Source organism: Dromaius novaehollandiae, chromosome 19 (assembly GCF_036370855.1).
Source record: "Dromaius novaehollandiae isolate bDroNov1 chromosome 19, bDroNov1.hap1, whole genome shotgun sequence".
Lineage (NCBI taxonomy): Eukaryota > Metazoa > Chordata > Aves > Casuariiformes > Dromaiidae > Dromaius > Dromaius novaehollandiae.
In genome coordinates this window covers 12,417,207-12,434,831 of record NC_088116.1, presented here as the reverse complement: position 1 = coordinate 12,434,831, position 17,625 = coordinate 12,417,207, and the positions used below count along the sequence as shown (strand labels likewise).

Genomic DNA, 17,625 nt, shown 5'->3' with positions numbered 1-17,625 from the left:
CTGGCTCGCGTTGTCCCCTTCACCCCCGAGAACTGACTTGAAATCCTTACTGCCTTCAACACGTGTCTGGCCACCCGTAGCCCAAAGGTGGGCATCTCACTCTGCAGTCTCCTCTTCCCAGTGCCCCCAGGTGCTGGAATTGGTGGCGTGGGTGGAGTCGGTGGTCCTGGTGACCTTGGGGTCTCCACAGGTAGGGAATACCCTCATCCCAAGCTTGCTCGTCCCTGGGCATAGCCTTGTCTAGGGCAGACTTGTCCCTGTACCTGGAAAGGAACAGGAGCTTGTGTGCCCGCTGTGGGTTGGTATTCATGGGCTCTCTGCCACCCTGCAGGTGCAGTGGTGCCCCCGGGTGGGGTGCAGCCTGGGGCTGGTGCGGCAGGGAAACCCCCCAAAGTACCAGGTAGGTGCATGGCTAAGAGCGAGCCAGGCTGCCCCGGGGAAGGGCTCTGGCCGGGTGCTCACCACTGCTTTTCTCTTGCCCGGCAGGTGCTGGGATTCCTGGTGCGTTTCCAGGCGGTGTGCTCCCCGGAGCAGGTGAGCTGGGGGGCCTCTGCGTCCCACGGCGGGGCCCTTGCCTCCTACTTCTGCAGCCGGCGTTGGTGGCCTTAGGGCCTGCTATCCCGTGGGCTCATAGAGCACCTTCCTGCCATGCCCGTACAGACGGAGCTCCCTGCCATGCCCGAGGCTGCGCGCAATCCCACGACAGCCCCAGTGACTTCAGCGAGGCTGGGCCTTGCTGAGTTAGCTCCAAACCTCCCTGGCTCTCTGCCTGCCAGATCACGGCCCTCACAGCAGCCGTGTGCAAACCAATTTGCTGAGACTGAGGCAGTATTTCTGCAGTGCCAAAGGCAGGACCTGGCGTCTCCGAGGATCTCATGCCAAGCTCTGTGGGAGCGAGGGGCGTTAGTGCCGGACACTTCAGAGGACTTGGCGTGGACCTTGCTAGGGATGACTTGCTCAGCCAAAGGCCATGTGGGAAGAAGGGGAGGAGGTGGCGCGGGACAGGAATTCCTCACTGCAAAGCAATTTGGGGAGGAAAACTTGTGAAAACAAGATGTTTCGACGCTGTCAGAATGAGAAGTGTGTTGCTAGTCAGGAATGCCTTCCCATGTCTGAAAATGCATGAGTTATAATGAAAGACATTTGTAAAAGGATAGAAAAAAGAAATCACTGAAAAAAATCACTGAAAGGCCAGACCAAAGTGAAGCGTGTTTTTCCCTGGTTCTGTCGGGAGGTCAGTGTCTGAACAGGCTGAACTTCACCTCCAGCCTGGGAGCAGCAGGAACTCTGTGCAGCAAAATGGACAGGCCCAAGGCTGGAAAATACGGCAATGGCCAGGACCTCCCCTTCTGAGAGCCGAGGGACTGGGAGCTCTGTATCCCTAAGAGGAGGCCAGGAAGGGGAAGGGTGGCCAAAAGAGTATGTTGGCTGGATTTGGAGCACAGTGGGCATTGCGGGGCAGGGGGCCAGGAGGACAGCTGCTCACAGCAGAGCCCCAGCTTGCATGAAACCACTGCACAATGTCACCAGGAGCAGAGGAAATTGCCTTGGCTTAGATATACCATGGAGCTCGCTTTAAAGAGTGTGATCCACACATGGGCTCCACATACCCAACGGGCACCCAGAGCCCCTGCGGGACAGCCAACGGCCATCCCCAGAGCAGAGGCAACAAGAGGGCAAACACTTCCCAGCCTGCCAGGAAAGGGCATGGCAGCTCTTTCTAGCAGGCATGGGGAGGCAACATCGCACTGGCTGTGCTGGTGCTGGTCACAGTGGGGTCCCAGCAAGCTCCTGGCAATGGTGTGGCCTGGTCCCAGGGGGCAGAGCTGGCTCTGAGCCAGGGAAGGGTGGAAAGGACTCAGGGGCTGGGGTGCCTGTGGGACTGCAGTGGGTAGGGATGGCCAGAGGAGCACAGGGAGCAGTGGGGAGGGCTGGATGCCTGGCAACAGGGAGGGAAGCAGGGCTGCAGCACAGCAGAAGTTGGGCTAGAGCAGAAGCAAGGTCGCAGAGGGCTTTCTCCCTTGCACCTGGTCCAGAGAGCCAATAGGGAGGATGCAGGGGTTTTGACTCTCAGCTCAGAAGTCAAAGCCATGAGATCCCATGATGCTTACCTGGCCTCTCTGGTCTGTGTTGTAGGTGTCCGCTTCCCTGGCATAGGGGTGCTGCCTGGAGTACCAACTGGTGCTGGAGTCAAGCCAAAAGCCCCAGGTATGTCTCCCTTCCTCCAGGCATGGTAGGATCTGGGGCAGGTCCTCTGCTGGTTCCAGGGGGGCTGGGCTCCCTTGGCCTGGGGTCCTGCTGCGGAGGGCCTTTCTCGCAGGGTTACAGCCCCATGGAGGCTGGCAGGGCATTTGGGCAAGTGTGAGCTGACCTCTAGCTGAGCGCACATAGCCCAATGTATGGCCTTTACAGACTAGTTTGAACCCCTATGGACTAGCCCTGAGACTCACGTATTTGTGTTTCCGTCTAGGAGTGGGAGGAGCCTTTGCAGGAATCCCTGGTGAGTGTCTCTCTTTCTTGCTTGGTCTTCTCTTCTTTTCCAAACCTGCTCATCATGGCCATGGCCTCCACATGCCAGAAGGTGCCCCAGAGCTTCCCGAGCCACCTGCTCTGCTCTGCTGTGGCTGGGGAACCAGGGTGCCCTTGGACACTCCCTTCTCACATGGACTGGGTGGCAGCCTGGGCGCGCGGCTCCAGGTGAGAGTCTGCTGTTGGCTTTACAGGACTGGGAGGCTTTGGAGGCCCGCAGCCCGGTGTCCCTCTGGGGTATCCCATCAAAGCTCCTAAGCTCCCAGGTAAGCTGCCACAGCCAACAGGGATACAGGTGAGGGCCCCTTCTTATGACAGTGCCAGGGGACAGACCTGGATTTCTTCTGACTGTCCCCAGAATGAGCCATGGTGTCCCTGGGTCCCCAGGACCTGGCATTGCCAACTCTGGCCCAGGGACAGCAGGACAGAACAAGGCACTGCTAGGCAGTGAATTCCAGCTGCAGCCCTTCCTCCTGCAGCCCTCAGGGCAGCCCCTGCCCGGGGGCTGAGGCTTGGGCCCAGAGGACTGCCAGGACGCTGCTGCTGGGCTAGTTCCAGCCTACAAAGGCGAGGCTGTGCCTTCCTCCAGAGGCCGGGTATTGTAAGGGGAGAATAGGCAAGTGCTGGGGAAATGCTTTGGGCCAGGCCACCAAGGCTGTTCCCAGAACCTCCTCGTGACACTAGGCACAGCCCTTCAAGGGGCCACCTACCCTCGATGGCTCCTGGGACTCTCTCCCAGCACACTGCGTCAGATGTTGTGCTGGACACTGTCCTCAGGGGACCGACTGGTCCTGGACGAATGTCCCATCGTGGGGAGCTCAAGGCCCCAACCCTAGGCTGGCAGTGGGGATGGAGCTCAAGGTAGGTCACCCTTCCCACTGCCTGCGGAGATGAGGTTCAATCCCAGCCTGGGGAAGCGTGACTGGGGTGCTCCAGGGACCTCCGTCTCCCAGCCCTGCACAGCGAGCTAGGCCTGCCCTGACAGCTCAGCCCCATCCCCAGCCTGCAGTGCCCGCAGCGGGGGAGCAGCAGGACAGGCAGTACCAGGTGGCAGTGGCACCAGCGGTGGCACAGGCGTGTGGATCACCCTGCCTGGGGCTGCTGTGCCCCTGGCAGCAGGAGGGAACACGCTGCCGGGTTGCTGCACATCATGCTGCTGGTCCCAAGAGCACACCCAAGACACCCCTGGGCAGGAGGAGGGAAGCCAGAGCCAGGCCAGGGAGCTGCATTCCCGGCGTGCTGAACACTAGATCCACAGTCCTTTTCCTGACTTGCTGAAAAAAATTGCTGCTGTCAGAAAAGCCTTCACAGAGGGACCCCACCCTCAGGTGCTGGAGCCCCTCGCAGAGACCAGATCCCACTGAGACAAGGGCACCAAGCCCAGCAGCTTCTCCAGCTTCCCCTGCTGGGGCCCATCGCCGCAAGAGGCAGAAATACTTGAACCACACTGACTTCCTCCCACAGAGGCAGAGTTACACTCATTAGGGCGATTCTCTTCCTGAGTAGCCCTGCAGAGATCGGATACTGTCTGGCCTCCCAGCCACAGCCCGGCTCCTCCAGAGGAGCTGCTGCCCCAGACTGCCTTTCATGGGGTGCCTGCTGCTAACAGCAAACCGCCAGCGCATGGCTCAGGCTGCACCTGGCTCCTTCCCGGGGCGGCCCCACCAGTGGCCCGGAGCCCAGATGGGGCGCCGCTGCCGGCTGACCCACTTACTGGGGAGCTACCGTTAATAAATCAGGGAAGATAGCCCTGCAGGTAGCCAAATGGCTGCATGCTGGGAGCTGTGGGCAGGAACTGTCCCCCCTCCCTCCCTTGGCAGGGGAACCCAATCCCCAAGGCCATGCTCAGAGCATCTCACTCGGCTCAGCCAAGTCTCTGCTCCTCTCTCCCAGAAGTGATGTCCCTGGCTGTGGTTTCAGTTGTCGAGCACTCCTTGGCACTCCGGTCATTCCTGAGAAGCTGGGGATTCTGTTTTGTCACTCCTGAGCCCTGGGGCTGGCCAGTGGGAACATGCTGGGCTGGCTGTCGAGGTCCTTGGTTTGAGCAAGGCAAGCATGACGACATGTTCCTCTGGGACAGCAGGTGCCAGTGGTTGGAGACAGACCAGGGGCTGCCGAAAGATGTGTTTTACATCCCTCTGTTTTCTACATCCCCTTGTGTTGCGTGGGAGCTGCGGCAGTTGGCGAGCATGGGTCCAGAATGAAGGAGCCAAAGGGACATCACTGAAAATAACATTTTTAGTGGAAAGTCTCCTTTTTTGACGACTCGCTCCAGATGTCTCAGCCAGCTCCTGTTCTGTGCTGCCCTTGCAAAGGAGCCAGGTAGCGGGTTTCCTTCCCTCCCTCCCAGGACCATTCTGCTCTCTAGGATCTCAGGCCCCATGGGCTGACACCGTGGCTGGCTCCTGAACGTGTGGCTGAAATCCTGCTTCCACCCAGTACCGTACAGAAGGGAACTGTTTCCCAGCGCCTGGCTGCAGGTGCCTGTCTGTGAAAAGCCCTCTCCCTGCCAGTCGGCATAGCCGCCACACCTTAGCACCTCTGGTGGCGCCAGCCCCTGGTGCCAGGCATGCTGCTGGGAGCCCCACAGCTGCAGGGTGGCTGCAGACCAGTTCAGCGCAGAGCACGGGGGCAAAGGCTGCTCTCACATGTGGCTGGGGAGTGGTGGAGAACTGGGCTTGGGCCTGGCAAAAAGAGTTACCGCCTGACCTTCAAGTGAGTCACAAAGTGCTGGGCCTTCCTGGCCTTTCTGCAGCCAGGAAGGCCTGGCTGGCGATGAATGAGGCCCCTTCTTCTCACCTGGTCACTGCTGGGGAGGTGCCAAGGGCTTGGCATGAAGGGTGCCAATTGGGACTGGTAGGTTTGTGCATGGCTCCGTGAAATCTGGTCCTGCTGGCAGAGAGTTCACAGCTGACTCGGCCTGAAAAGCCTCTGTTTTCCAGAAAGCTTGTGTGTATGTGTGACCTATTGGGAAAGCCTGGCAGGGCAGAGGGAAATCTGGTCAACACATGTTAGCTTGTAGGAGGGAAGAGCACCCCACACTTGAAAAGACACTCATTTCATGAGCAATAGCATCCTGGCTCAAGGCAATCCCAGCCCCCCCCACCCCCCCCCCCCACCCCCGTCCCCAAGCCCTTCCCTTGTGGCTGCAGAGAGCTTGGTTCATGGAGAGAGACACTCTGCCCTCCCATGCCCACTCAGGCCCGTGGTGTCAGAAGATGTCCCCTCGCACTTCCCTTTTTCCATGTGCAGCTCAAGTTCCCCACAGTCCGGCACCCAGTGAGGATGTGGCCCATCCTTGGGCCATAACCTTTCTCCATGCGCTGGGAGCCGTGGCATCTGGAGGAGGTGGCTGCTTGGAGCCAGGAGGCTGGAGGCAGAGCATCTCTAGCTCCCAGTGAGCAGTCCCCACTGAGTCATGGGTATCCCCGTGCTGTCCCACGCAATAGGATCCCAGTCTTTCACGAGCAGAGAGTTGCACAGCCGGCAAATTTCCTCCACTCCCCAGCCACAATGTTCCCTCTCCTAATCCCACTCCATCCCTTCTCGCCGACCTCTTAATGAGGTCCCGTTTCAGCAGGAGGCTCCCAAGCCCTGATTCCAATTAAAGCCTTTCATTTGGAGTTGGCCTGTGCGGAGGCAGCTGGGTACAGCTCTCGCCGCGGGGCTCCCGGGAGGCCCCCTGCCGAACCAGGGTGGCGGGAGGCTCCTGGAAACACGCGCTCTTGCTTGGAAGCTGGCTTTCGGAGCTGCAGCTCTCGGCGCGGGGCTGGAAAGGGATGGCTCCTGACCACAGCTGGGAACCGCTGCTTCCAAAATGAGCCCTTGCTGGTGGAGAAGGGAGTCTCCCGGCCTGTGGAGGAGCCCCGGATGTTGGGCTCCATCACAGGGAGGGCTGTACCAAACGATTTTCCCACCAGCTGGGTGGCTTGGAAAGAGCCCCCAAGCTGAGGGCTCATGTTGCACAGCCAGTTGGCAAAGAGGTGCTACACCGCGGGGCAGAGGGGGCACGATTACCAGCAGCAATGCCTGGCACAGCACGTGCTAACCGGCCACCTTTTCTCCTCTCCAGGTGGCTATGGATTGCCCTACAGCACTGGTAAGCTGCCCTATGGTGAGTGCTCTTAGCCCTTGCTCCACGGTTGTAGCTCCTCATTACGCTGCTGGCTGCGCTAGTCACATGGGCCCCAGACCCCGGGCAGCACTGGGGGCAGCGCTGGGCAGGCTGGCCAGGCTGCCCGCTGCTGCCCGCAGAGGCTGCGAGAGTGGGGATGGCTTTCTGTGCTGGGGCATTTGGACCCCCCCGCCCCGCGCCACCGGTGGCCGTGCCCCTCAAGTCCCTTGTCTCCTAGGGCAGCCCAGTGCGAGCGAAGATGGTGCTGCCCAGCAGGCACCCAGCACAAGGTGGCCCAAACCAGTGAGGCCAAGGCAGTCCTCAGCAATGCCAAGGCTCCCCCTTGCCTCAGGGGCAGGGAGCAGGCTGAGGCCCCCCGAGGTTGTGCCTTGCCCTTCCCTTTCGGTCCTCGGAGGCAGCAAGGCAGAGTGGAGGGAGAGGGAAGGTCTGATGCCCGTGAATGTCTCCCAGCTGGAAGCAGCCCATCTCTGCTGGCATCCACACACTTCAGGGCCATAAACTGTTAATTTGTAGACATGCGGTGGCACCAGCATCAGTCAGCTCTCAGCTTGCTGAGGCAGCTCTTGTAATGAGCCGAGTGTCTGGCTCCTAGGACATGTCCTGAGCTCCAGCCAGCTCCACTCAGGGATATTTGAACTGGCATCTCTGGAGATCTGATTCCCTGTTCTAGCCAGGGGAGCTGGCTCAGGCGTCTCCACCACATCCCCAGATGTGGGGGGGGAAATCCTTTGGGCCAGGGAAGCTGCTCCATCTGCCTTGGCCCCCTTTCTAAGGCCAGTGCCTGACCTTGCTTTGCTTCTGTTTGTGATTGCAGGGCTTGGACCTGGCGGGATAGGAGTGGGACTCGGAGCAGCAGGAAAGGCAGGATTCCCCACAGGGACAGGTACGCAGCCTCTTTGCTCTCTTCACAGGCAGCTCAAGGGTGGGAGACGGCACAGACCTACTGTTCCTTGAGTGCCTCCGTGTTGGGGGGAGTGGGCACCCCATTAGCTTCCCTGGTCTTCAGACAGGACGTTTGGGACTGCCTGGACGGCTGACAGTGGGAGGGGGCTGTCAATGCATCACGGGTTACCAGAAAGGGGCTGGGGACAACTAGGAGGGGTGTGTGTATCACCTCCTGAATGAGAGAGGAGGTCACTACTGGTAGGAGAAGATGGTTCCTGAAGTCCCTGTGGGATGGGGGTGGGCTGAGAAGGAATGGTCCCGAGGCCTCAACCTCTCCTCACATGCTTTCTCAGGAGTTGGAGCGCAGGCAGCAGCAGCGAAAGCAGCAGCTAAATATGGTGAGTCACCTGTCAAAGGCACATCTAGGGCCTTGTAGGCTTACAGCACCCGTGGAGGGAGGGTTCCTGTTGGACCCTGGTTCCAGCCATCCACAGGCTACAGACCCTCTGCTGCCCCAGCCACCCAGCAGCCCTGCGGGGTCTGGCATGTGCTCGGGGCAAGGAATGGAGCTCACCAGCCTTCACCTGGGATTTGTGGGGGATACCCATGGTTCCTGGAGGATGTCCTGCTCCTAGGGCCCCACTGGGGAGGCTGCTCCCTCCATCCCAGGCTTGTGGGTGCTCTGCATCTTCAGCTCCGCGGAGCTGACGGTCCCCTTTTCCCCTGCAACAGGAGCTGGTGTCCTGCCTGGGGCTGGCATTCCGGGAGTTGGCGGGGTAGTGCCTGGTGTCGGAGCTGTCCCAGGAGTTGGAGGTGAGTCTATAGCTGGACTCGGCCCTGGCGTTTGGAGGTTCATGTCCCCCTCCGTCTCACACCACTGACTCTCTCCCCTGGTACCCCGGCAGTTGGAGCGCCAGCAGCTGCAGCTGCAGCAGCAAAGGCGGCAGCGAAAGCGGGAGTGTATGGTGAGTCCCCTGCATGGTTGGTGTCTCAGCCAGGCCTGGCAGCTGCCTGCAGGGTCAAGCTTGCTCTCTGCTGTGCTTCGCTGCCTCGGGACACGGCAGAGCAACGCATTAGTGCCAGAGGCTACACAGCTTAGCGTGACACGTGCTTAGCGTTTATCACCTGCCCTCAGCTCACCCTCTGCCCACTGATGCATCTGCCCAGGATGGTCTCCCACACCCAGACCCCTGCACAGCTGCTGCTTGCCGAAAGCTTAGGGCAAGGTGAATTCAGTCTGTTGAACCGATGGCTTTTGCATGCAGAAGGCCAGCAAGATATTACACCTTCTGCAGGACTGGAGCAGGGCTTTATCACTTGGAAGGGGAGCTGTCAGCAGCTCGATGGGACAGCTGAGGCAGGAGGAAGCAAAGTCTTGACTCTCTGGTCTGGAAAAGCAGCTCTTTCCGTGGTGGCTGGAGGGAGGGCTCCCTGACTCCCCTGAGACTTGGCAGCTGGGTGATGGCAGACGCAGGCAGTGGCATTAGCAGTGGAGGGGCGCGGCAGAAGTCCTGACACAGAGTCATAAAGCTCCGTCACGCACTGCTTTTCTGTAACAGACGTGGCATGTCCAGGCGCTGCGTGACAGGAGACACTGACAGCTCTTGTGGTTTTGCTGCACTGGGCTCTAGCAGGACTCTGCAGAGATGGTGTCTTTAATGAGCTGTTGTTCGTTAGCAGAGGGATGTGGTTGGTTATGCAGATCTCATGTTCGCTGCTCCTCTTGCTGGCAGGGGAAACCTATTTCACAGGAGAAAAGCGAGAGCAAACAATCGCTCATTGGAGCGTCCAGAGGAAATGCGTCAGCACTGGGAGCAGCTGGGATTTACAAGCATGTCCTTGAGGGACAACAGGGTCCCTCCAGCTGCCACCAGCTCCCAGGCGACTGCGCAGGCTCCAGGCCACACAGTTGTGTGTAGGGAGCTGGGAATCCCCTGCCTGGATGTGCGTGAAGGGTGGGGGACGTTGCAGGCGCTCCCTGGAGAGTCTCCCCACGGCTCGCTGTGCATGACGGGGTTCAAGCCACTGTGGCTCAGGAGCCTGAGAGCAGAGACGTGCCCCCTGGAAGACCTAAGCCCCAGGGCAGCGTCTGGCTCCGGTTGGGCAGTGCAGGGGATGTAGGACTTATTGCTCCTGGAAAGCCCACCCTGTGTCAACCTGTGCCAGCGCCTGCTACATGTGGCGAGACCGTGTGTGCACAGCCCAGCTCCCAGTGCCGTCCAGACGCAGCTCAGCTGCTGTACTGGCTTCCTGGGGGAGGCACACGTGGACACTAGTCTCCTTAGAAAAGCAGCTGGTTTGTGGGGGGTGTGGAGAGCCCTTTGCTGCACCGGCCTCTGCTGCGAGGCAGCTGTGCCCTGACAGCTCCCTGGGAAGCTGGCCGTGCCCGTCCTGGAGAGGGAGCAGCAAAGTTGGAGGGGTCTGCAGCTGCAAACCTCGGCACATGTCTCTCCCTCAAAGCCCTGTGTCCTAGAGCTTCCCACATCGGCAGAGGAGCCCAGGAGCTCTGGATCCATCGGGTCCTCCTGGAAGAGCTGCCAGGGGCTGGAACAGGGCAGGGAGCCAGCTGAGTGTAGAGGACGGAACTGCAACTGCTCGGCAGTCGTGGTGGGTTTCATGGTGCAGCAGCTGGAGGCAGGTCTCGTCACTCCCCCCAGCCTGGCCTCCGGCTGTGTAGTCTGGCCAAGGCGTTCCTTTGGGCTGCTCTGTGCCCAGGGCCGCTGCAGTAGGGCTGCGCCTTCGGCTGGCACCGTGCCCCCCTCCGCAGCACTGTGCATTTTGGGGTCTGGAAAGCGTGCGGGGTCTGACTGCTCTGCTTCCCTCCAGGTGCAGGGGTCCTGCCTGGGGTTGGCGGTGTCCCAGGCCTAGTGCCCGGCGTTGGTGGAGTCCCTGGCTTGGTGCCCGGCGTCGCAGGTGTCCCTGGGGTGGCAGGTGACTGTTCCCAAGAGCTTTGCCCATGCTGTGTCTCTCAGCGGGGAGCATGAGGTAGGTTTCTAAAGGTCCCTCTCTCCCTTGTTCCCAGGAGTTGGGGCGCCAGCAGCAGCAGCAGCAGCGGCAAAGGCAGCTAAGTTTGGTAAGCAGGCTCACCTCCCCATATCCCACTGTGCTCCACAGCAGCCACGTTATCCTGGGGACCTCTCCTATCCTCAAGGCATTGCCGCATCTCTCCTCTTCCCTCTGACATGGGGAATGAGAATGTTCCCAGGCAGGTGGATCTCCCATGGAGATGGTTCCCAGTGGCTCATGATGAGGAAGCATTTAGGGAATCAGTATGCCCAGTCCAGCTTTTAGCTGCTCCATCTAGTCCTGCCTTTACCCCGAAGCAGGGCTGTCTCCCTTCCTGGGGTTTCTGCAGACTATGTGACACCACTGGTGCTTTGCAGGAAGGAATGGATGAGGCTGAACTTGCTTCTTTGGATCTTATCTGAATTCTCAACTTTTGTTCCACATCCTTTTTTCCAGCATCAGCACCAGAACTGACCCTGTGTCTGGGGCCTCTGGGCTCTGTCTTGCTGCACAGACAGGCAGAGATCCCATCAGTCCCCCTGAGGCAGCACTGCCCCAGGAGTCTCTGCCCCAGCTGGTTCCAGGCTGACTCCCAAAGGCCCTTCCAGGGGCACTACCTTCCAAAAATTGGTTTTTGGTGAGATCTGTTCCTTTTACCTCGGTGTTCAACCATCACTGGACTAAGCCATGTCCCAACTCCCTGTGCAGGCCAGAACTGACCCCATCTTTTGATGTATTCTCTAACTCCTCCAATTTTGCAGTTATCTGCAAATTCTAGCAACAGGAATTTGATGCCAGAAATCCTGCATTCAATTCTGGTCACTCCTAGTCACAAAAGTGAGCTCCAACAAGAGCCCTGGAAAGCCCAGAACCTGAGGGAGATGATGAAGGGAAAGCTTGTTAGACAGAGGCTGTGGCAAGTACATCTGACTTGGTCTGGCAAAACCCAGGCATCTGACAAGCATAACCATTCCCCAAACACCTCCAGAGAGGAGGAGCCCGGAGGGGAAGAAGAAACATTGCTGAGCAGTAGCAAAACTGAAAGGTTGGACAGAGAGAGGATGCAAAAGTGCTCCTAGGCTCCATCCAGAGCTGCAGGCTCCATGTGTTGCTTCAAGAGTTAGTGAAAGAGGTTGCATGGTGTGGGCCAGATGCAATGGCCAGGTCCCAGGAGTTTCTTCTGCTTCGTCCCTGTAGCTGTTGCAAACACCCCCTGTGAATCATCTCTCTTGGTGGCAGCTTTGCTCTGAGAGCTCAACATTTCCTGTCCATTTCATTCATTCCTCTTTTGCATCATGTAAAAAACCTCAACAGTGGCCCAGAGAATGCTGGGATTTAGGGAGAAACTTGACAATGAAAATTTAACTGGTGTGTGCTCTGACACTAGTGCAGCTGGTGGTGCCAGGGACATAGCAGAGCAAGGCTCCATGGCGACAAGTTCTCTGGCACTAGGCCCCTCCACAAGATGTGACAAGCACTTCTCTCTGTAGCGTAAATCAGGGACAGAGGATGAAGGCTGTAGCTGCCCTCAGCAGCTTCCCAGGCTGGCTACTGTCTACGCACCCAGCTCTTCCAGATGGTTACCTGGTGCAATCAATCCCTTCTCCTCTGAGCCTTGACCTCACCACAGGGAGGGCCCTGCTGCATTGCTGTCTGCTGTTCCTCATCGCGTGGTTCGCTAGTCTGGTGACATCCCACGGGGCCATGGTCCCGCTGTCTGCCCAGCTGGGCTGCATTCACAGTTCATGCCGGTTCTTGGCCTGTCCTTTTAAAACTCCTGCAGATTTAATATCCTCGCTGGGTCTTCCTGGAGACACAGGACCAGTCTCTCCCCTGCTGGGCTGTGCATCTTTCTTGGCCAAGGCCAAGGTGGTGGGGCACTTTCCCCATCCCCACACTATGACAAGAGCAGATCTGCCTGTGGGTCCCGTGTTTCAGCTGGTGCTGCAACAAGACCCAACCTCACCTTCATTCCCTGCAGGAGCCGGTGTTGGTGTTCCTGGAGTGCCCGGTGTGCCTGGCGTGCCCGGCGTGCCCGGCGTGCCCGGTGTGCCTGTCGTGCCCGGTGTGCCTGTCGTGCCTGGCGTGCCTGGCGTGCCCGGCGTGCCCGGTGTGCCCGGTGTGGCTGGGGTCCCCGGTGTGGTGCCCGGTGTCGGTGCTGTCCCAGGAGGTGAGTCCATGGGCTGGCATGAGCTGACAGCTTGCTGCTGGCCCTCCCTCATCCTCCTGACTCTCTCCCCTTCTGCCCCAGCAGTAGGTGCTCCAGCAGCTGCCGCAGCTGCAGCGAAGGCTGCAGCGAAAGCCGCAGCATTTGGTGAGTTAGCTTTGTCCTACACAAGGCTGGGCTGCCCATTCAGGTGGGTGGGGAGGGTGGGATGTCTGCACATGGCCAGCGTGGCCAGCATCAAGCCAGAGAAGAGATCCCAGCAAAGGGCAGGAATATCTGGCCCTGCCTGATGCCATCAAACTGGGTATGCAAAAGGAGCCGTGTGCCCTGGGTGCAGCAGCAAGCTGGAGTGGGGGAAAATCCCCCAGGTGAGAGCCCCCAGGGCCAGAGCCTTGTGCCGGGTGGAGGGCAGCGGGTGGGCAGATGGGATGTCCCTCTACACCCGCAGCCAGCCCTTGCACTGCGCTGTGCAGAGCGGCTCACGCTCTGCTCGCCTGCCCAGCGCTCGGCCTCACCACTGACCCTCTCTGCAGGAGCAGGGCGCCTGCCAGGAGTCGGCGTGCCTGGTGAGGTTGGTGCTCTGGTGCCTGGAGGAATAGCAGGTAAAATGGTCTTTAGTGTGGCCTGGGCATGGCCAGGCCTGGGACACAGCGGGAGGAAGAGCTGCCAGAGCAGGTCCTGGCAGTGCTGCCTCAGGGATGCCTGGCATGGCCACCGCATGCCACCCCTGCCTCACTCTCCCCCTCTCTCCCAGGAGTCGGAGCCCCAGCTGCAGCAGCCGCTGCTGCCAAAGCAGCCGCCAAAGCAGCCAAGTATGGTAAGATGGGACTTCCCTGGGGTTATTGCCATATGTCCTGCCTAACGCTGCCTCCCCACTTCAGGCTACCCCGTGGTTGGGGGCACTGTACGGGGCCCCAGCGAGTCTGAGCATGGGAGAAGCTCTCTGCAGGGCTGTGCATGGGATGAGCTCCCAGCTCTGCTGGGGATGCTCTCCAGAGAGCTCCCATGCATGAAGGGCCTCTCCATACACCTTCTCATGCATCCACCCTCCCATATATTTGTCCACCCACCCCACCATCCATCCATCCACTGTCCGCACATCCCAGCCGGCCATGCCACCCCCTCTCCAGCCAGCTCTTTCCACCTGCTGTCTCCCCATGCCGGAGCCCCAATCCTTCCCTCTCTTCTTACAGGAGTAGGTGGCCTGGCTCCCGGCGTGGGTGGCCTGGCTCCTGGTGTAGGTGGCCTGGCTCCTGGTGTGGGTGGCCTGGTCCCTGGCGTGGGTGGCCTGGCCCCTGGTGTTGGTGCCATCCCAGGTAAGCTCCTTTCCTCCTGCAGGAGGGAAAGGATGGGGTCCTTTTGCTGCCTATTGATCTGGGGGGCTGGCTGCACTGTCCTCTGGCCTATCCCCAAATACATCCCTGCCTTTCCCTGCCTCCCTCCTTCTTGTTGCCATCGGTGAGTGCCTGATGCCTTCATGGGGCCTGTCAAGGACAAGGAGCAGGGGGAGGAGGGGGAGGCAGGTGGTGGTGGCAGCTCGGCTGGTGCAGAAGCAGGTCCGGGGCAGGATGGGTGTGAGGAAGGCCTTTGTGGTCTCCATCTTGCAGCCATCCCCTGGGCAATGTAGGCAAGGCAGGAGGGACAGGCTCTGCCCAGCACTGCTGCGGAGGGCTGCATCGGGCTCATCCTGGGGTATACTGACCATGTCTTGCTATCTCTGCTCAGGAGTCGGAGCTCCGGCAGCAGCGGCAAAAGCAGCAGCTAAGGCAGCCAAATTTGGTGAGTCGCCAGTGAAGCCCACTCCTCCCTGTCCAGCCCTATGGCATGCGGCAGGCGACCCTGCGAGAAACTTTCCAGCGATCCAGCCTCTTGCAGCAAGGCAATGCAGGGAGCTGTGGTGTAACTGCCTGGCCTGGGGAAAGCTGGGGTCACCCCAACTCCAGGGCACGCTGCCACTGGCTGTTTGCTGGGGTAGCAGATGCAGGGAGCCCTGCGTGCCCACAGCATGGGCATGGGGGCTCACACTTCGGGCAGCGCCAGGGGATCACCCCAGTTGTGGCCCCCACGCAGCCTGCCCAAAGCTGCTGTCCTCAGTCCTCTCTCTCTGCAGGTGCTGGGGTCGGAGGGGTGCCAGGAGTGGTGCCTGGGGCGGCTGGAGTGCCAGGAGTGACTCCCGGAGTCGGTGCTGTGCCAGGTTTGGTGCCGGGTGTGGGAGTACCCGGTACTGGCATTCTCCCTGGAGCAGGTAAGTGCCTCATTTCGCCCTGGCCGGGGACCAGCCTGGGGACAGTGGTGGCTGGTGCCAGCCTGTGATGGGTGGCAGCTGAGCAGGAGGACTAAAAGCTGTTGAGCCATGCAGGGTATGCAGGGGGGCCAGACACAGGGTGCAATATGGATGATTGCCCTTGTTTGCTTTGCAGGCATCCCCCAGATAGGGGTGCAGCCTGGTGCTAAGCCTGCCAAATTCGGTACGTATCTCTGCCACCCTTCCCCAGCCCACTTCCCCCAGGCACCCCAGGGCACCGCCGGGCCTGCCCACCTTGGTCCTCCACCACTCTCCTCAATTTGCCATCTGGGTCCTGCCCTCCCGTCGCATTTGTGAATCCCCAGCGGGGCCAGGTCCTTGCCCTGCCTATTGCTGCTGCTCTCGCTCGGCTCCTCGGCCTCCGTCCCCCCTGCACCAAGCCATGCGAAGGGCTTCCAGTGCCCACGGCCATGCCAGCTGGGCTGGGCTGGGGAAGCTGCTCTTCCCTTCAGGGTCTCGCTAGCCTGTAGCACCCGGTTCCCTGATACCCACCCTGCCATCTCGTTCAGGATCCTAGCCCACCCAGGAGTGGTGACTAGTCACCCACAAGCCACTCTGGGAAAGGGTGAAGGATTTTGGCTTACCCGGACAGACTGGTGGTTTCGGACTGCTGGATCCTTGCCCAGAAGCCTGCCGCAGGTTGGCTTGTGTGTGCAGAGCGGTCTGGGCCTGGGACCCAGCGTGCCCTCAACCACGGGTGCAGAGTGCCACCCCATGCCCCCTCCACTTGACTCCTGGGGAACATCTTCCCCTGTCCTGCATCGCCTGGGCCGGTCCATCTCCCAAGGCCAGGGTAGCCAGTGAGCCCTCCCCAGGCGTCCTCCATCAGAGTGCTGTGTGACGGGTGTCAGGGCCCCCTGGGATGGGTGTCAGGGCCACCCCGGCGGGCCGAGCCCTGTCTGGGGCAAGGGCCACCCTGAGCTCTCCAGCGCTCTCTGTTCACGCTGGGCTGTGGGAGGATGCAGGTTCAAATGTCTCTTCTCCGGCAGGAGTTCCCGGGGTTGGAGTCCCAGGGGTCGGCGGCCTCCCAGGTACGATCCGGCAGGAGCTGAGCGCCTGCGCTGGGGCCTCTCTGAGCAGCGTGGGTGCGCGGGGCAGGGAGGTGCTCCCCAAGGGCATGGGGCAAGCATGGGACAAGCCCGAGGAAGGCCAGGGCACGTGTGGGGCTGGGGCAAGGGGTGGATAGAGCCCCCTAAACTGGCACCCAGTGGGCTGTGCCGGCCATGGCCCCAGCGGGAGCAGAGATGTCCCATGTGAGTCCCTTTGCCCCAGGAGTCATCCAGCAAGGGCAAGGCCAGGCGCTGCCAGGCTGAATCTGCCCACGCTTGCTTTCCCCCATTCCCCATCTGCCAGAGGCTGCGGTGCCCACTGCAAGCTGCCCCCAGGGCTGCCCCCGTAGCCCCCGCTGCCCGTCCCTGGGGGCCGCCCACTGCCCTGTCCCCCAGACCCTCACCCTGACTCTCTGCTGCAGGTGCTCTCGGAGTGGGTGGCCTTGGAGTTGGCGGCCTTGTACCTGGTGGGCTAGGGGCCGGTGAGTGACGCTGGCTGGACGCGGCATCGGTGGCTCCCCGGGGCTGGGGGACAGGGCGGAGGGGCCGCTGCCTGGCACCGGGGCTACCCGGAGGGCTCCAAAATGTGCTAGAAGCATGCCGAAAAAGCAGAGTACCTGGGCGTATGGCTGCCGGAAACGGATGGCCACCACCAAACGGGTACCGAGGGCCATGGCTCCAGCATGGCCCAGGCCAAGGGGCCGGTGCCCTGCCACGTTCCCTGCTTGTCAGCGCCAAGATGCAGGGGATGCAGGAGCTGGCCCTGCCTGGGGGACCCTCCAGGCTAGCAGCCCCGGGGGGCAGTGAGCCATGGCCGTGGGCTGTGCTGACTTGCTCCCGTTCTCTGCCGCAGGGCTCTTGTTTCCTGGGGCTGCTGGCAAACCTCCCAAAGCAGGTAAGAAACAGCGGGGCTGCTCCCTGCCCCGGGGCGGGGGCCGTGGGGCAGGACGGGCTGGCAGGCCCCAGCCCCCACGCACTCCTGCCTGACCAGGGCTCTCCCTTCCTGCAGGTTTCGGTGCTGCAGGGCTGCCAGGTGAGTGCCGGGGTGGTGGGCATGGGGCGGGGGGGCACCATGCCACCCCACACACAGCGCTCTGCCCCACCGCCGTCACGCTCTGGGCACGCCAGGGCCACGCGAGAGCTCCCTGAAGCCAGGCGGGCACCCATGGGCGCCCCGGCAAGGGCAGGGGCTCTTCACCGCGGCTCCGGCCTGTCTCGCTGCCTCCCTGCAGCGCCCACGGCCGCTTTTGGGTGCGCGGGGTGACGCGCTGGGGCTGGGGGCGGCAGCCACTTTCACGGGCTTTCACGCACTGTTGCTCTTTCCCCAGGGGTTGGAGTTCCTGGTTTTGGTGTGTCACCGATATTTCCAGGTACTTCGCCCAGCTCAGGTCACCGCTGGCACCGGGCCGCAGCGCTCGCATGCCTGGGCACAGCGGGCACAGCGGGCACAGCGCATCTGCTGCAGAGAGCCCCGGGGGTGTGGGGCAGGGGCTGCCCCCAGGGATGTCACCCTGGGGGGGCGTGGGGTGGGGGCTGCCCCCAGGGACGC

The 17,625-nt window shown here is 61.1% G+C and overlaps 1 protein-coding gene across 13 annotated transcripts in view; it reads left to right on the top strand.

The window, feature by feature from the left end:
* The window catches only part of ELN (elastin), a 33,053-nt gene that overhangs the window by 13,988 nt on the left and 1,440 nt on the right, over positions 1-17,625 (top strand). For 2 of the 13 annotated variants that reach the window (XM_064523469.1, XM_064523465.1), the window contains 26 exons: positions 122-190; positions 332-400; positions 487-534; positions 2,137-2,208; positions 2,471-2,500; positions 2,724-2,795; positions 6,602-6,643; positions 7,479-7,547; positions 7,903-7,947; positions 8,282-8,362; positions 8,455-8,514; positions 10,376-10,480; positions 10,572-10,622; positions 12,537-12,725; positions 12,807-12,869; positions 13,256-13,324; positions 13,477-13,539; positions 13,916-14,038; positions 14,448-14,501; positions 14,833-14,967; positions 15,143-15,190; positions 16,017-16,058; positions 16,499-16,558; positions 16,930-16,971; positions 17,086-17,109; positions 17,405-17,446. In XM_064523469.1, the coding sequence (XP_064379539.1) occupies positions 122-190; positions 332-400; positions 487-534; positions 2,137-2,208; positions 2,471-2,500; positions 2,724-2,795; positions 6,602-6,643; positions 7,479-7,547; positions 7,903-7,947; positions 8,282-8,362; positions 8,455-8,514; positions 10,376-10,480; positions 10,572-10,622; positions 12,537-12,725; positions 12,807-12,869; positions 13,256-13,324; positions 13,477-13,539; positions 13,916-14,038; positions 14,448-14,501; positions 14,833-14,967; positions 15,143-15,190; positions 16,017-16,058; positions 16,499-16,558; positions 16,930-16,971; positions 17,086-17,109; positions 17,405-17,446 (1,767 nt within the window). The remainder of the gene's footprint in view (positions 1-121; positions 191-331; positions 401-486; positions 535-2,136; positions 2,209-2,470; positions 2,501-2,723; positions 2,796-6,601; positions 6,644-7,478; positions 7,548-7,902; positions 7,948-8,281; positions 8,363-8,454; positions 8,515-10,375; positions 10,481-10,571; positions 10,623-12,536; positions 12,726-12,806; positions 12,870-13,255; positions 13,325-13,476; positions 13,540-13,915; positions 14,039-14,447; positions 14,502-14,832; positions 14,968-15,142; positions 15,191-16,016; positions 16,059-16,498; positions 16,559-16,929; positions 16,972-17,085; positions 17,110-17,404; positions 17,447-17,625) is intronic. The other 11 variants (XM_064523475.1, XM_064523471.1, XM_064523477.1 and 8 more) reach the window with 9 other exon arrangements.